The sequence below is a fragment of the Colias philodice genome, chromosome 24 (genome assembly GCF_061535455.1).
Source record: "Colias philodice isolate Cphi_HAF_F1 chromosome 24, ilColPhil1 Martin Lab GWU primary, whole genome shotgun sequence".
NCBI lineage: Eukaryota > Metazoa > Arthropoda > Insecta > Lepidoptera > Pieridae > Colias > Colias philodice.
Genome location: NC_143109.1, coordinates 1,025,842 through 1,045,456, shown reverse-complemented (window position 1 = coordinate 1,045,456; position 19,615 = coordinate 1,025,842). Strand labels below are relative to the sequence as shown.

General features: G+C 31.6%; 2 protein-coding genes across 9 annotated transcripts in view; both read right to left on the bottom strand.

Moving 5' to 3' along the window:
- Positions 1–4,701, bottom strand: part of NfI (Nuclear factor I) — a 47,811-nt gene extending 43,110 nt beyond the window's left edge. For all 8 annotated transcript variants that reach the window (XM_089710423.1, XM_089710424.1, XM_089710426.1 and 5 more), the window contains exon 1: positions 4,568–4,701. In XM_089710423.1, the coding sequence (XP_089566549.1) occupies positions 4,568–4,645 (78 nt within the window). In that variant the 5' untranslated portion in view covers positions 4,646–4,701. The remainder of the gene's footprint in view (positions 1–4,567) is intronic.
- A 12,953-nt stretch (positions 4,702–17,654) lies between these two features.
- LOC149477604 (U3 small nucleolar ribonucleoprotein MPP10) lies at positions 17,655–19,601 on the bottom strand. The gene has a single exon (XM_089710126.1). The coding sequence runs from the start codon at positions 19,479–19,481 to the stop codon at positions 17,670–17,672; it is 1,812 nt and encodes a 603-aa protein (XP_089566252.1). The 5' UTR covers positions 19,482–19,601; the 3' UTR covers positions 17,655–17,669.
- Between the last annotated feature and the right edge of the window lie 14 nt (positions 19,602–19,615).

Sequence of the window (19,615 nt, the reverse complement as noted above, 5' to 3'; positions counted from 1 at the left end):
TGCAGCAGCTTATTCTTGTGTTCAATAAATACGCTATGGATGGCACATGTTAATTTAATTCGGTTTACGATCTATTCTTTTATGGGCAATAATGTAATCCAAACATACTCCTATAAATCAGTATACTGTAGCTGATTTAAGAAAACTTTGGAGGATACGATACGATTTGCAGTCTATGAATAGTCTATGCCCTGTATTTACTGAGCAAAATGTACAATAGCGAATTATTATTTCATACATATTTCCTTAAATTTTTATATTTTTTATATTTTAAATTACTATCAACAATATCGTAAAATGTCTTTATTATCTTTCAATGATATATAATATTTCCATTAGAAATGGCATAAACCTAAACATTAATAAATAAATACAAGAGTCCTAAACATTAATAGATACAAGAGAAATGAGTGTATCCCATTTTTCGCACACAAAGCCCAGAGCGAGCGTGACTATGAATGTCATTATATCATAATAGTCTCTATGAATTAATTACGCATGTGGTTTAATTTTTATGGGAAAATAGAACTAATGTTATAAATTCGAAAGTCTGTTTAGTTAGATGTGAAAGTATAACAATTACGCAAAGTATTGGCTGAAAATTTTAGCAAATTTTTATTCACGCGAGAAATACTGCACGCGCACGCTAATGATATATTAATTACTAACGGTACCTATATTTATTACAACCTTTTGTGAAATTACATAATATTATCATTTAAGATGGTGTTATACACATAAATTGATTGCTGAAATCTTCGTAAGCATTTTTTTCCAATCTTCGATCACAAAAATCCAAATCTAAGTTTATTGACCACTTTTTACATTTAATACTTTCTCTAATTTTATAAGTTTCATTGAAATAATAATTTCAGTCAGCTTTCCATTAGGCAAAAAACTGTGACAATAATAATGACACGCATATTTCAATCGACATTTAGATTAGATTTAGAACAGAAATCCGCCCGCCCTACGCTTAAAAGCTTACCAAAAATGTACGAAGTTATACAATTTCTAAATAAAATTGTAAATAAAATAAACTTACCTGTAACGTAGCAGAACCTAGAACTAGGATTCATACAAATTACATTACATTTACATAAGTTAACTAACTAGAATTTAACTTAAAAATCACGTGATCTATGCGACATTCGCGTGTCCGTGTTTTTGTCATTTTTCATTAGTAAAACGTCTTCATTATACATTGATTGCTAAGATAATGCGTACAAACATAATATTATAATGTACCTGATGTGTTTTAGTTACTTTATAAAATCCAGAAATCATTTTAAATATTTCCTCTTAATGTAATCAACGTTTAAATAGCCATTTAGCGTGAAATACACTTTCAATATCCAGATTAAGACGCTCTCAATATCTGAACAAAACAACTTACGATAACTATTAAAAAATAACTTCGTTAATCAAAACCTAATGGACCAATAACCAATCATGAAATTCTCAATCCTCTAATGGACTCTGCTTTGCCTTTAGATTCGTAAAAATAAAGATAAAAGGGTACGTGCATCATTCTTGCTGTAGGGTAGTGCAGGATTCATGCACACTTACAGTATCATAAAAGATCGAACACAGATTAAAAATTAAAAAGTATATTTCATCTGCAGTCGAACTTTACAAAATTAAAAATAAAAACAGAAGTTTTGATTTTGGAACTGTCTGAATCTTAGCGCCTTTTTTAATTTTCGAATTGTCACTGCATTCTTTTTTTTATTTCATGTAATTTTTTTCTTCGATGGGCATAGATTCGAAAAATTCCAAAACCGGAACTAACATTAGAATACAGATTATATCAACATTAACAGTTAGTGAAAACATCCAAACACCGAATAGTGGCAAGAAAAGGTGATAGAAAAAGAGAAAATAAAAACACCAGAGGGGGTAGGGGGGGAAAACATCGAATTTCGTAAACACCGATGCGACGCGATGCCGCTTTTCGCCGGCCGGGTATTTTTAGGCGGTTTCTAAATTATTATAAACCAATTGTTCAATTTTAGTGTTAAACGAAACTACTTTATTACTCATGAATACTTAAAGTATCGAAATAAAATACCTGTTCGTCCTAAACCTACTAAAAATAACGTTAAAACACTACTTTTAAAGAGATATGTTATAACGAAATATCAACATTTTCTTTTTCAATCTTCTTTCCCGACGTGGAAGTTTATTTAATACATACTTGTCTGTTTTATTATTCCGTCCGGTTGTAACAAAATGTTCGACGTAAGAAAATGCGATTTAGCATATGCCAGCTTATTGACTCCAATTGCTAGCTACGGGCCAGTCAGCCATGGAGACAGTAAGCACTTTCTAAGAAATGTTAAGAAAATATTCGACGTTTGTAGTTTTATATTTTGTAGTCGGATTGAATTTGTGAAAATAAGGCAATGTTTAACTGATTTAGAAAAGATTTTTAACTGATTTTACGTGAAAGAGGAGCTTTTTAAAATATATCATTCTTTTGGTAATGTCTTTTTGGTTTTGTTCGGAAATAAATGTGTTAATTAGGTGTTTAATCGTTTTGATATTGTTGCTAATAGGGTTGCTTAGTATTTATGATATTTTACTGATATAATATTATCTTAATATCGGCTGTAGCCTTTTATGTTTAAATTATTAAACCTAATTCAATGTTTGGAAAGTTACAATAATTTATAATATTAATGTAGAGGCTTTTATATCGTATTTTATTTAAACAATTTTACTCTCCTAGTCTGCTTTGTATATGTGTTATTTTTAAATTTTTACACGATTTTTATTGGCTTTAATTAGTTTTAGATTTATGCATTTTAATAATTTCTTTAAGAATGTATCACGCTAAATCTCACGCATTTAAACAATATTATATTCAATAACATTCATACATTTTCTATGATCCAAATATATTTTATAATAGATAATTATGTATCAAAAAGATTTTATCATTTTTTAACAGAAGTAACGTATGTTTATTCATCAAATTGAGTTTTTTATGTAATAAAACGGCCAATAAGCACGTGTTTCATTCAGTACACCTACTACAGCATATTTCCATCTCTGTCACCTAAATCAAAAGCTTTCTCTACGTAATATCAAATACCTACTGGCTTTTATGAAAAAAAACAAATAACATTCAAAACGTTCTATTAATTGTACTTATTCTAAATTCAAATATTCAAAAAACATTTGCTTTATTAATGTGAGAGCTTCTTTTTTCAAATGCAATGTCATCACAGATAACACAAAAGAACTATTCCATTATACGTTATCTGTATTATTATTAATCTGTAACGCGTATATAATCTACATACAATATTGGCGCAATGTATACTGTGTATAATCTTGGTGGAAGCTTGAAACTTTCAGACGACTGCAGTGCGTTGCCGTAGTACTGCACCGCTTACTCATATATCTTTACTGATAATATATTGATCGAAATTAAAACCTTTATTTTTGTATTGAAATGCATTAAAAGTGGTTGTGTAAGTATTGAATTGTGGTACCTATAAGTTTGAATTATAGCTTTTATGTAGCGAAAACTCTATTATATTTTTCTGTTTTTAATTATAATAATGCGTTTAATTGATACTTATTTATTACATAATGTATTTGGTTATAAAATTGTCAAAAAGTATTTTGTTTTTCCTAAAATGCGTATTACAACATTCTTGCATCAGTTTTTTTGTTTAGGCATTTAATTAAAATATTAATTAATATATTGATGATTATTAGATTTGAATGCATATGTATCTAAGATTCAATTTAACGTTTTATAACACATTGGACAATTATAAAAACACAGAAAACAATTTTCAATTTAAAAGCTCAACGTGAAAGCTCTCAAATCATTGATAGTTAGATTTATATTAGATTTTTACTTTAATTAGATTTATTTATTGTTTTATAAGATGTACAATGTACATGCAGATGTACACATAAAGAATTAAATTAGTAATTTACAAAACATTTCGTATTTCGTCGGTTCGGGAGATTTATCATACTATTACTAAAGTATCATTTTGTATCAAAAATATACTGCACCCACAATGTAACACTCACAATATACTAGCACTGGCCTAAATGACGATCAAAAGAAATATTCGTATTCAGCCAAAAATAAAATTTTAGTAGTCATTTATGTCTTGGAAGAAATGCGACACATTTGCAGAGCTTTTACGGCAAATCTTTAAAACCACGACTATCATTTTACGCTCCCATTGGTTCGATTTAAATCGTTTACACCGCGTTGTTTTCGCGTTTATTTAAAGCTCAAAAAAGCGATCGACACGTTTCTGTGACAAATTTATGTAACACTCATCTTATAAACAAGCTAAATCAGGCTTATATTTCGGGCTTGCGTTGCGGCGCCCTCTTTACCCTACCTTATTGATCTGTTTACAAACTTACACAAAACACTATTTTTTGACACGTGGTGCCTACCACTGAACACAAATTTTTACCGGAAAATACCCGGACGGTCGCGGCAAACAAGCGTTACAGCCCACAACATCTGTTAATATGATCATTGTTAATTACATATGGATTTTTGTTGTTAATATATTGTAGCAACCTGTCCCGAGGAGGGCGCTTGAAGGTAGGTTGCAACGTCGTCCACCATGCAGGCTCGCGGAAGGTCGGGTAGGAACATAATACGTTAGATGGCGCGCATCACGCGTGCGAGCTCCGCGGCGCGCCGCGTCCGACTGACGACTGGACTCTCCCGCCGCGCCCTCACACCCCTTACTACACAGGGCTGTAAGCTTTTCCGATTTTTCCCGCATTGCACGCACTATTGTGCGCCTCCGGTGTTGTTCGCCCTATTATTTTTTATTTGCTTTTGATATTTATTCCAAATTGCACAAAACAGTCTAGGCGTAGAGCCTATTTGCTCTACTTGACAATTGTATAGGTAATGAAGTGCTGTATAGTGGTAAATTTTTATAGAACAATTTTGTTAATTAACTTATGCCTGTTATCAAATTAGCATTTACAATATGATTGTAACTTTTTATATAATTAATATAAATTGTGTATAGTAAATAGCTTTCTTTAAACCGTAGTCCGTACTTTCGTATTATGATATGCATACATATATTTTCGAAACAAATCAGTTACAGTAAATAATTAACAGCTTCCGAAAATCATTTAATATTCTATCTATTTATTTTTATACTAACAATGTATACATGTATACTTATATTATAATAAAATCATTTATGTAACAATAAATTAGGTCACATTCGCTTACCACTGCGTATAACTACCCAGTACAGGCGTTGGAAATACTACAAACAAAAAAAGTACGATACAATTAGGATTAATTAATTAATTGACTAAATAATCACGCCAGATTTTCCGGCTCATCAACCCTAGCGAGCACGTTGTAATGCATTCGCGGTGCTCGCTGCGTCTCGGCGCCGCTCGGTCCGGATCGGTACGCGCTCGGCGTCACTCGGAAAGCTCTTTCATTTCCTACTCTGTGACGTATCTGTTTTACAAATTCAAAACAACTTATACTCTATGCTACGCGTATAAGTTCCAATTTGGAATACTTTCCCGCTCCTCAAGTATTGTATTCGACTTTTGAAATATCCTAATTTATCGAACTTCCATTTGAATATTGTAGTTCCTATTTCGACGTGGTAAGGTTCTGTATGCGTGTGTGCGTTTACAGCTGACTCGTCATAAATGTGTGCGTAAAAACACATCTTGGGCGGAACGGCGTAGATTTGGGCGCATTTTTTCGACGGTTTTCTTTGGCATGTTTAAGAATCTTCCATATTATATTCAGTTAGTGGACACTATTCTTTTTTAATGTTTCATATTATATCCTTTGTTTAGGTACTATTGTTGTACAAAAATATATCAAAGCAATTCATTACTTTGCATAAGTATATTTTTAATTCATTTTTATATAAGCAATAATAATATTTTTGAAACAAGAGTATTTGCTATTTGTTCCTATAATAATTATGAAGATATATAGCTGTTTATTGTTATACGAAAACTCGATCATAGCCACCTCTATGTTTTGTGAATTTATATAGAGCTTTTAATAAAAAGCTATGTATTTATGCGCCATTTATCGTAAATAAATACTGTATAAGTGATTTAAACGTAATTTATGGGCTATTCTCTCAATCTATCGAGTTAAATTGTTAATAGAGTGCTTTGTTTATTTGAAAAAATATTTCTCCTAGAGCTTTTTTATTTTGTATTTTTAAATCAAATATAGATTTACATAGAAAAGATATATATGTTGTTGTTTACATAACTTGCTAATGTAAGATACTAGTTAATACCCACAGCTTCGTTCGCATTGATTTTGATTTTTTGCGAGTAAATCCAATTCATTTTGAAACTAAATATTTTCCTGGTAAATCGGACCATCAATTAAATGTACACTATAAAGATACACGGGCAAGACGATATGTATATTATTAAAAAAAATATTTATTAAGGGCTACTAACTAATACATACGTAAATACATACATACCTACAAGCCTTATGTTTTCAGTAAAGGCAGCCGGAACCGGGTACTAATGCATAGAGCGGCAAATTTTTCAAGTTGGGGAAATAAACAAGGTTTTTCTTCGATTTTTTACTTTAATTAAAAGAGACGGTAAAAGAAAATTACAATATGGCATTGACCCATACCGATAATAAATTTAGAAACCATCCAAAGCAGATTATACCTACGTTTGAGAGCTACGATGTTACAAACACACAAAAGCCTTACACGTAACATCCATTGTTGTGAAGAAGGAAAATAGATAGAAACTACGAAATCACAGACAATCTATACATCTATATATAAAAGAATGTCTGGATATATTTACACCATTTATAAATCAAAAACGGCTGGACAAATTTTTATTATCTTTGATTTGTTGGATTTGTCTCCGCCCCGAATAGCAGAATAACTATAAATAACTGTCGAAATAAACCACAAGAAAATTATTAAGAAAATTGATGAGTCGGTACAAAGCTTCGGTAAACATAGATTTATAAAAAAAACATGAAAATCTACTTATTTGTGTTTATCTGTTTTCCCTGATATATTTACTTCTGTAATTTATAGAAAAATATAATTAATTAAGTTTATTCAGACAGAAAAATTTACAACATATAAGTAGGTAACTATAATAGGTAAAGATGATTATGAGCTTAAAAAGTTAGTTCACACTCAAACATTTATTTATTCAATTAGACTTCTTCTAGAAGCACTTTGGAATCGTAATATTTATAACATTTACCACGTTTTAGTTAATTGAATCTGTATGAAATTTTGTATGAATGACGCAAACGATATCGTAGGATCCAGCTAGCTAAATATACCGATAGTTTAATAAATCACGCGTTTCTTTGTAAAAATATAACAAGAGCCTTCACTATAGTCCTAACTCATTAACGATTGTACTTTTAAACTCAATTTTAAATAAACATAATTCAAAAATAGAGAAAGAAGCCAAATTAATGATACGTTTCAGGAAAGATTCTGTTCTCTATGTCTCAAAAAGTATTCCAAAATATGTTTAGGGCAATATAGTAAAGCACATCTACTCCACACATAAAACCCATAGAGCATTTGAATATAAATTTAGGTCTTCAATTAAGTATAAAAGGTGCAGACATAAAAAGCAATAGAGTCTCCAAATCCACGGTAAAACAAATAAAAACGTATTATATTAATCCAGCGCTTATTCTTTAATTAATTCTTGCACTTTTATTCCCGAAATCTCGAAGATTATACGATGGTATCCAAAATGCGCAGGCTTAAGCAATTACATGAACCGTACACACTGTGATAATTTATTTCTAGCTGATTAGTGTTTTAGGCTGTTTAGAGGGAAGCGAGGGACACGCGGCGATGGAAACGCGTGATTTTATGGTAAAAAATATGTATGGAGATGGTCTACTTTCCTTTCGTTATCTCTTTATTCTTCTACCATATCTAAATAAGTTCTTTTTATAAAGCTTTTTAGAAAAGGTTTTCGTTACATAGTACATACCATCTTTTTTATTTTCTATATTGTAGTTATTTTTGGTTAATAAACCAATTCTTATTTTTTATTCCTACATCAATATGTTATTCCTTCATCAATATAAATTCTAAAGCAATGGAATGCGTATAGCTGGTCTTGACTTAATGTAAATGATATAAAAGGTATAATATTTAATGCTAATCTTTATTTCATTGTATATATAACTCATCTACAGACGGTTTGTGTATGTGAAGTGTTGGTTGGTATTTTAAATAAAACAATAAATTAAACACAAACAATTTATTTTAGAACAAATATACAATTAACGGATCTTAAAACATGTAGGTACATAAATATCATAATATATCGGCTAACAATCTAACAATTAAATACATATCTAACATAAATCACACGTAGCGCATGTAATCTCAATCAAAAATATAGAAATCGTTATTGCTAAAGCCTTTCCCTTAAGTATCAACTAAAAAAATTAAAATAACCAAAGCTACGCGTGTACATGCTTCGTCTGTAAACAGCCTTAGCCGTAGTATGTAAAGTGCGCTCTCTGATATTGCAGCTAGGCGGGCGCAGTTTTATAGCGCAGAGTCCCTTTGCATAGAGACTGCCAATAAATATATAAATATGTTTATTTACAAACAATAATATTGGTGTCTTTTAAGTTTAAAATATGGGTATCTAACGTATGATGGGGGTTAAGTTATTATCAAATATGTTAGTGAGCATAATATGAAAATTTAAACTATTTGCAATTATGTACTACACTTTTTTGGTATATATTACTTTTCGTTCGGTTAGAGTTACACTACCCATGTCACTTATGTAATATTTAGTATTTACATTTCATTTCGTAGCCATTCTATATTGTAAATAGCGTAGTCCCTTAATGCTACGCTTATGTGAAATGCCCTTTTAAAGAAATAATTTTGTTTAAAAAACTTAATCGAATTCGAATTTCATATCCACTTAACCTACGTTAGTTAAATGGATATGAATATTATTAGTATTTATACTTCAATGAGTATATTTATATTTAACTTTTACATAAACTTTCCAAATGGGATACAAACTAGATGAAATAATACTTTGTCGTAACCTCTACACGCAGCTACTCTATGCGATAATCAGAGAATACTAAATCTAATATAGCACAACTAGGAGTCTCAAAATCCGGCTCCGTAAATTATATTAGGCTGAGAACAGAACGGTTAAATGATTCAGCCTCGTGTGCACTTTGCTTAAACATTTGATTTCTATGTGACCCCGCTTATAAATGAACACTACTTATGTAGCTTTTGAATTTCGAATTCCAAATTCGAATTTCGTTCCAAATTTGAATTTTAAACAAAACCGAATTTACTAAGAGCTTGTTATGTGAATTATCGTTCAATTGATGTGTTTTCTACTTGACACTGGCAAACAGTCTTCGCTCATTGCCATAATTGAGAAAGAAAGCTTATGTAGGTATCGTTATATTCTCAGTTTAGAAATTCTCTTCAAATATTTAGTGAGAAAAACAAAAAAAAATCTTCCCTACTCCCAATTAATTTAAATTTCTGCTAATATAAAAATTTCTAATGTCAAAGAGGATTTCCGATTTCGGTCAAGCAACATCAGAATTCAGAGCTTATTAAATAGAAGCAAAAATTCTTCCTTCATAAAACAAGTACATAATATATATTCATACATAGCATACAATAATATATCGCTATACATTTTGCGTTATCGCTCCCCATACAAATTTTCCTCCCCTATTGAACCCTTCAAGTTCATTTTTGCGACAATATAAAGCGTGTATTTTTCTCCAAGGGCGCATGTTAAAACTAGCTGACCCATGCAACTTTGTCTACTCTTAATATATTTTTTTACCATTTCTGAAACATATTTCTTTAAATCTATTCCATTGGTTGTCGCGTCATGTTATAAGGCCTACTACGCCGTAGCCACAGAGCAAGTAAGTAGTAGTGGCGATTACGCTAAGATTAAGAAAAAGCTTTAAAAAATTAAAATATGCAAAAACCTACCTCAAAAATATCTCTATACATTTATGAAAACAGATTGAAAATCGGTGCAGTAACTTTTTTGAGTTTATCGCAAATAGACAGACAGGCGCGACGGAGGACTTTGTGTGTATATGTACATGCTTTCTGAATATAGTAACGCTTTTTTTTTTTTACAAATCAAATCAGCAGTTCTTAATGCGTACAACAAACTTTTCAGGCTTATAAAATAGATGTAATAGGCATATATTCATTTTAAAAATAAAAATATACGGTTTATTCTTTACCAGTTACTAACACAATAATTTCTCGGTTTAAACTAACGAAAAACAATTTTGTTTTATTCGTAGCAACTGTTCTTGTGTACCTAATAATAAGCGTGTCACGCGTGTCAGGCGGATATTAGTATTCTATTTTTGAAAATTTAAAAATAAAAATTGTCATTCTGTGATTGTCAAAATGGCAGAATGTTTTAATTTTTTCTTCTTCTTAGCTTTAACACAGTCCCAATGTAACAAATTTGAAATTAATAGAAAATGTAAGTAGCTATTTTTCATCGTTATCATTTTGAAATATTGGCCTGTAAATGCTTGTAAGTATATTTTTAATTTGTTTATAAATTGTGTTTGTAAGTTGTAAAAAACTAGATATGATTAAAAAAATAGACGATCGAATATGTAAAAGCAGTCATTATAGTCACGTTATATCTGACTTTTATAATTATTATATTTATTTTATTCTCAATGTCGAGTAGACCGTATTACAAGCATTTATTCATCTATTTTCCAAATTATATAAATAATGTAATAAAAAAACATTTTATTCACAAAACTAGTGTCATATTTTAGTAGTATTTTAATAAATTATTGTGTCATAAAAACAATCGCATCAATAAAGAATAGCGCGGGAGTATTTACGGAAACATCCGAATAACCATAAAACTATATTCGCAATAGATAAGGGCTGGTAGCCGAGTGGAGCAAGGACAGAGGCAATACGGGCTACTGGGACCCACTGTATTACATGAACGGGGCCCCTTAATGAGTGTATTTTTATAGGTACGTATTGTATAGAGATTTTAATAATAGTGTTTTTTTAATGAAATAACACACGTATTGTCTGTATAGACTATAGTATTGTCATACTTTGTATGCTATTCATGTTTTTCATGAATGTCACATATTAACTTTCTTATTAATGTAAATTACTTAAAACCGGACCGGAAACGCAATATTTAATAGCTAATGCTTACAAATTGTAGATACATACGTCAGATTCACTCTATCTAACTCAATCCTACTAAAAAGAACGTACGTATTCGTATCATACCGACATCGTACCGCACGTATTAAAATTCATTTCATTAGGTATTTTTAAAATAAATACAATTGTATCTCTTCAAACTTCGCTAGAAATTTTTAAAGTGAAACTTTTATTACATCGTCTCAAACTTTTTGGTCTGTGTAGCGCATGTCGCGTGACGGTCGAACCGTACGATAATTATCGTACAAATACGATAATTTTGTGCCTAAGTTTCACTTTTACCGTGGTTTCATAAAACCACACAACATTTTTATCAAATTCTTGACAAACATCTTGTGTTCAGTTTGTAATAAATCATTAAAACTGAAGGTTAAGTTACATAAACTATAAACTCATTGCCCTATCCGCCCCCAATCCGGCCCTGTCCCTAGCCGCGTGCTATCGGGCACATAAAGTCAAACGTGGAAATTAAAAAGAGTAACGGCCACATCGACGCCTCGGGCGCGCGCTTTTTTCCGATAGTAATTAGTTTGAATATCAGTTTTATTCGCTACCAATTTTATCTAAATGCTATTATTGTTATTATCGCGGACCATACGTGTTCATCATTAAGTTTTACAAATTATACGAGTATCTACCTATGTTTAAAATTGTAAATCTTTGTATTTAATTGATATTATCATGCTTATAACTTAACTGAGTTATAAGTTAGAACCTATCAATGATCGTATCCTATATGGCTGATGCTTGGTGTTCTTTGGTTTCTTAATTCATCAATAATTAAACTTTTCTTAAAACGCCGTTGTTCATTCCGTTTTTAAGTCGAAAAAAAAGGAAAAGCGCGCCAAGCGTAAACTTTTTAAAAATTTTGACATTTACGTTCTATATTGTCTATGGCGCCCGCGAGGTTACACGTAATATAAATTCTTATCCAATATTCACAAATTCCCGCTGCATTCTAATGCTCACCAGCAAATTGCAATTTTCTCATGCCGCCCGTGTCGCCGCTTTAAATATTATATCTTTAAAAATATCGCCTACGAGTTTAATACGAAAATTCTTTTTAAGCCTTCTTAGATTATCCTAAAAGACTGTCTTTTGGTTCAGTGTTTAATTTTCAAACATTTTAGTCTTCTGGTTAAATACATTGTTTAAAATATAAGTTTGGAAGTTTGCTAAGTTTTTTGGGCCTTTATAAATGATAATCGAATTAAAATTGTTAAAATTTAAGATTCAGTTTGCTTGGGTTAGACCAAAACTTGGGTCAGTAATTAACTTACATTTATAGCTCTTATTCGAAAATCAAAATGCATATTTTTAAAACGGAAATAACAAGGCCACAAACTAATAAACAGTGCCAATTTAATCGAGTCAAATAATTAAATTAAATATTAATAAATATACGTTGCGCAACTACACAGGGTGTTCCCAAAATGCCTTACTTAACCGCAAGTGAGAAAATCGCGCTGTTTTTAGCGGGCTTGCGGCGTTTCCTTCTGATTTATGCCGCGCTTATCGCGCCGCGGAATTTATTTGTCTGCTCACTGCAGCCCACTGACGGTGGCTTCATTTAATGGGCTTACGAACGTGTAGACACATCTTTTTGATTTTTTTTTTTAATTTAGGCAGGTACTTAATGACTGTATTCAGCCTTCTTCATGCTCTGTGGCCTTCTTGGCTGGATAAGGCGAGGGATAAGGTATCAATGGTTAATGTTAAATTTTAAAAGAACGATGATGATGACGAAAGTTTATGAAAAGTTATACGTGGTTATACGTTATAATAAACTTTTTATAAAGTTATATGCAGACGCTGCTGTTCAAGTGGAACATCACATGAATAATAAGTATGTACATATATTGTTATAGTTAATATACCTACAATGCCCACATCCTTATGCAGTAGTTTTCTTCTATATTCAATTATTAGTACACAGTCGCAATGTGGTCGCAATAATAACAAATCTTAGATCGAGTCAATAATAGACAACAAGAGAACTATTTATTTGGTGAAGCAAGTCATTATATCCATTAATTCCTTAGATGTAAGAATAACCCTTAAATAAAATACATTCATAATATTGTATATAACATATTATTTTACATAATATAACATAAAATTGTCTCCCCTAATTTTCCTATTTGCTTTTAAAAATCAATTTCAGGCTAGTCTATATCTCCCTAGCTCTACATCCAGTTGTCTAGGCTGTGGTAATTGTACAAATTATAAATATGTGACCGAGCGTTGCGTCGCGGATTACAGTCGCATCGCAGTCGCGCCGCTGCCGCACCGCACCGCTATTATATATGTATTAACAATATCCATGCAGATTAATAAACTTTTCATGAACTGTACGATTTGTAGGTCGTTTTTAGATGATTATGAATGCTAAGAATGATAATATTTACGTATTTAATGACTTTGGTTCCAGCCTCGCGGTTGAACCTGCGAACCATTGTATGCTTTATGTGGTAAATAGTAAATATTAACCAAGTTTCATCAAATCTGATGAGTAGTTTTGGCATGACTGAATAATTAATGTGCATAATGTCTTGAAATTCTGTGATTAAAAAGTTTTATAGGATTTTTTAATATTTTTTTCATCATTACACAGAATGAGTCACTTTTGATGCTTGTTTATTCAGGAACATGAATATATCTCTATATGTATAAGTAATTAATATTCTCTTTGATACGCAGGCAGTTTTGTAATTAAAAATAATGATAATCTTATTTCAAAATATTGAAGCAGTTCCCATTTCAAAAGTCATATGTATGAAACAATTTTATGAAATAGCATAACACCTTAACACATTTTTTATATAATTAGTAATTACCACAAGATTACCACGTACTACATATTACAATATGTAAAAGGAATCCACCAAAAACATTTTCATGTAAAATGTTGCCAAGACGAGCCCATATGACTCTCACTGTCAAAAAGTTATCAGATCTCATGTAGAGCCAAGCTTCTAACACTACACGCCCTAACTCTACAAGGCCTAACTTCACAAACTCTACACCTTAGTCAAATTATGTGGCTTGGCCATTTCGCTACATTCACATCGGCGTAAGGTGAAAAATTAATTCACTGTTCATTACTTTTGTGTTATACAATAGCTCTTGTAGTAACGAACGGCCAAGCCACATATTTTGACTAAGGTGTAGAGTTTGTGAAGTTAGGCCTTGTAGAGTTAGGGCGTGTAGTGTTAGAAGCTTGGCTCTACATGAGATCTGATAACTTTTTGACAGTGAGAGTCATATGGGCTCGTCTTGGCAACATTTTACATGAAAATGTTTTTGGTGGATTTCATTTCTTTTTGTAAGTTGTTTGTAACAATTTTTTTTTTATTTTTAGCTACTGTGTGGACGTAAGAGGCAGGAGACGTTCGCAACACTTCTATTCATTCATATTTATATGATCTGATCTGAAGTATATGTCTCAATATATATCGATTAAATTTTTATTTTTTTTTAACAAGGAGTACCTATACATATATACAGTGGTGGACGTTTAATTAGAAACACGTAACAGGATGAAGTAGTCATCAAATTTATTTACTTTTGTGTATTAACGTATTAGTGATTAAGCATTATTTCATATGTAATAGAACACCCGTTAATCTAGTTTTATAATAAATTGCTTATTTTTAATCAAACGTTAGCTTAAATTAATAAAATTAAACAACTTTAAGTGAAACCTGATTTCCAAGCATTTTCAGTCTGGACAACAAATTAGAAACAGCATGCTTCGAGTGTTCCAAAGTCAAAACCTGTTGAAATGCCGACAATATTTTTTTCTTCTACAAATATTTGCACCGTTTTTTAAACATTCCGTATAAAAGTTTCTGAAAATTAATTTGCTTTGCAGTATAAATGGGTAAAAGTAATAATTGTGACCCATCAACAAGAAAAATAATTTTAAGTTTACATTTTGACAAAACTGGAGTTACAGGAAAGAATAAAATCATTTAGAGTGTTTGATAAAAAGATATTCAATGCTACAGATTATCTAAAAGAGCATGGTACTTCTGATTAAGTGCCTAAAAAAGCTCGACCATGAAAAACCACTGCTCGCGAGCATAAGCAAATAATTATTTTCTCAAAGATGGATCCATTTAAAGGTTCCAATTCTATTAGAAAATATGTTTTTGCAAACGTGTTAAAATCTCATACAATCTAAGGCACGACGTTGTAAAGCCGTTGTTGTCTATAAAGATTATAACAGTCTAAAAACAACCCCATACATGCCCATACTATAATGTTTCCTCCGCCATGCTTAACTGTTTATTTATTATCTAAGGCCTGGTTAACTTAACGACGCGTGTATCCTTTGCCATCAAAATTGATTAAATTAATTTTAGTTTCATCCCAAAATAAAAATTTTCACTGGCGTACTGTCCACTAGCATTATTTCTAAGTAAATGAAACACGTTGTTCCCTTCCTTGTAAGAAGCTGTACTTTCCTGGCGTCTCTCCAAAAAATTTTTCCTCAAATTACCGCCTGCGAACCGATCTCATCGACACATTGCGAGGCTCATCTTCGGAAAAAACTAATTTTATAATAGAATTTGAACTTTTAAATGGATCCATCTTTGCCAAAAGAATCATTTGCCTATCCTCGCGTGCAGTGGTTTTCATGATAGAGCTTTTCTAGGCAATTTTTCGGAAGTACCATGCTCTTTTAAATAAACTATAGCATTGAATATATTTTTATCGAACACTCTAAATGATTTGCAATTTTCCTGTAACTCTAGTTTTTGTCAAAATGTAAACTTAAAATTATTTTTCTTGTTGATTGGTCACAAATCATACTTTTAACCATTTATACTGTAAAGCAAATTAATTTTCAGAAACTTTTAGATAGAATGTTTAAAAAACGGTGAAAATATTTGTAGAAGAAAGAATATTGGCGGCATTTCAACAGGTTTTGACTTTGGATCACGCGAAGCATGCTGTTTCTAATTTGTTGTCCAGACTGAAAATACTCGGAAATCAGGTTTCACTTAAAGTTGTTTAATTTTATTAATTTAAGCTAATGTTTGATTAAAATTAAGCATTGTCTTATAAAACTAGATAAACGGGTGTTCTATTACATACGAAATAATACTTAATCTTTAATACGTTAATACGTAAATGTTAGATGAATTTGATGACTACTTCATCGTGTTACGAGTTTCTAATTAAACGTCCACCACTGTATATCTAGGGGAACCAAGTTTTAGATTATTAGATTAGACCTCTAGCGTCATCAAAATTAAATTTAAAATTACAGGTCTCATACAAACTCCCATCCCCTAGTTTAAGGGGTTGGGGGATGAAAGTTACAAGTTTTATAATTTTTTTTGTTGTTTGTGTGCTAATACTAGTTTACATACAAAATTTCAGCTTTCTAGTACATTAGGAAATACCTTAAGAATTTTGATGATCATCAGTGAGTCAGTGACGAAATTAGCGTTTTTTAGATATAAATAAAATCTGAAGTATAAAAGCTAATGTAATTAACTTTTAATATGTTCAATAAGTCCGCTATTGACAATTTATCCCGAAAATTTTGTTGATCTAGCATAATCCAAACCCAAGTTATGAGGGTTCAAAAAAACGTCGAAGCGCTTCGAGAAAAGGTAGGTAGTGCCCGTGCGCGTAGTCGCTTGGCTCGTCTTGGCGGGGGCACTACCGTGCCCCCAGATATTTTAATTGAAACAGCACGCTGTGTTTATAAGTTAACTTAAAACATTCCCGCGCAAAGCCGAGACTTTTAGCCAAATATTACCAAAGCGCTATTGCGTTTCGTTTTTAGCAGGCGCGAGGTTATTTTAATTTTGGTCCCTACTTTTTATTTCAACACTGGCAGTTCATTTTATTAGAGTATTAACTAGTTTCTGTTTCCTTTTTTTACAGCTTTTCGTATCGTAATATGTAGACGGGAACTGTTAGGATAACAATAAACGTGCACATACTACTGAAATTGAAGTTATTAAACTAAATATAATTAAATGTAATATAATTTTTTTACGAAAAGGATTTATGTAGGTGTATAAAAAGAGAATGTAAATAATAAAAGCTGTAATTCTTAAATGTAAAAAATTGCGTCGTTTAAAAGTAGAAATATGTAAGACAATTTGATATGAAATGACCGATTTGATTCATAGTTACTGTAGGGCGTAGGCAAACAAAAGCGTCACTTGTCCGATAGTGGGTCATGAATAGACAGAATTTCATTTAATTTTCAATCTACTTGCATAATAAATAGCATCTAAAATATAATCTATTACCTACTGCCTATCCTAGTAGTAGGTACCTATTGTAATACCAATAATGTAATAATATCTGGAATGGAACTTATAACAAGAATAAGCTGGAGAATAAGAATGAAAAAACAAAACATACACACAAAACAATTTATTTCTTTTTATTAACATTTTTACTTTTAATTATGCTCTTAGCATCATCATTTAATTGCTGGAAGAATGCCTTCGACGTCTTCAACGATTTATCATTTGCCTCCACACCCTTGCTTGTATTCCGATGATCAGTCACCTTCATAACTTGACCTCCCTTCTTTTGCTGCAACTTCTTCTTTTTCCTTCTCTCTCTATTCTTGTCCGTTTTAGTTCTCTCCTCCTTACTCATTAAGTCTCCCTTCTGTTTCTTCTTGACTTCTTCCGGAGCTAATAAAGCAGCATCACTTGTTGCGACTGGTGCCACTTCCTCCATAGAAATAGCTGGTGTATTACTGACTATCTTGACTTCAGCTTGCGGTGCTCTTGGTGTGTAATGGTAATGGCATAGAGCGTCGAGTTTTGCAAATAACTTAGTCATAGAATCTCGTATTTCTTTATGACTCTCTGGTTCTTCTTCTTCCACCTTCTCCCCTGATGCTGCTTGCTTCTGTTTCAAGTATTCCGCTTCATATACTTGCGCTAAACTTTGTTTGCTTTTAGCATGGTCCAATACTTCTGTCTTCTTAAATGTTAGTTGATCATCTATTGGCTTCTCTTTTTTAACAACATCGTCCCAGGCTTTGTCTTTTATTCTCTGTTGAATTAGACCTTCTAAAGTGACAGTAGTTTGTTCTGTTATGATAGGTGCTGGTCGAGTTGTTAAATCAAAGTCTAGAACTTCTTGAAGTAGCGAGTTCTGTGGCCGCTTCATAGCATTAACTTCTCCTTTCAATTGCCAAGGTGCCTCTGTTATGTTTTTCTCTTCTAGTTTTGAAATCTGTTGCTTTAGTCTCTCCTGTCTCAATTCAAATTCAGATTTCTTTTCATTTTTATCTATATCCTTTGTTTTTGCAGTTTCTACATCACTATCACCTGGATCACTCTCCGATTCACTGTCTGGTTGTACTCCAGCAAATCTAACTTTCTTTTCCTTTCCCTTTTCTGGTTCCTCTTCACCACTCTCTGCTTCAATATCTTCATCCATTTCCTCCATTTCATCACTAACATCACCAATATCTTCATCATCATCTACATCATTGGTACTCTGATTAATTTCATCATCTCCAGCTGTATCATCGGCAATTTCATCATCATTTTCATCATTGAAGAAATCTTTATACATCATTTCATTACCATTTTCCTCATCATCGTCATCATCATCAAAATCTTCAAACAAGTCTATTGATTCTTCATCATCGTCTTTCTTTTTGCCTTTTTCTTCCATTTTCTCCTCATTTATTAAAAATTGTTCCATATCCTTCAATTTAAAGAATTGATCATCTACTATGGATGAGTGTTTGGTTGATCTTTTGTTTTGTTTCGGATTCACACTTTTTATATCGGTCTTTTTATTCTTAGGTTTAACTGTATTTTCAACTTCACTAGATACAATGGGTTCAGATGCATTTTTTCTTTGTTTTTTAGGTTTTTCTTTAACTGGTTCACCTATTTGAACAGGGAAAGTTAAGTCGTTTTTATTCGACAGACAATTCGCTACATCCCAGACCAATTGGTCCCAACACTCTGTATTTTGTAATTCAATTTGCTGCCAAATTTGTTCTTCGTCGAAATCATCTACGATCAATTCTTTCAAGGCACTGTTCTTCTTCTTTTTATTTACCGTCTCCTCCTTCTTTGTGTAATCATACACAGATTTAATCAATGTTTTAATATCATCTTTAATTTCGTTCTGTACAGCTAGATATTTCACTGGTTTGGCGGTCAAATCGTTGAATTGTTGTATTATCTTTTCCATTTGAACTGACTCCATTATTGAAAGTTGTATATTATAGAGATTTCTAAGCTTTAACTACTCAAATTCTTAAATAATTATTATTTTCGTAACAACATACTTTAAAAAACACGTGTGTTCGACACTAAGTTGACATTGTCAAAATTGTTATT

Coding starts and splice junctions, on each gene's coding strand:
- LOC149477604 (XM_089710126.1), bottom strand. CDS start 19,481: ATGGAGTCAGTTCAAATGGAAAAGATAATACAACAATTCAACGATTTG.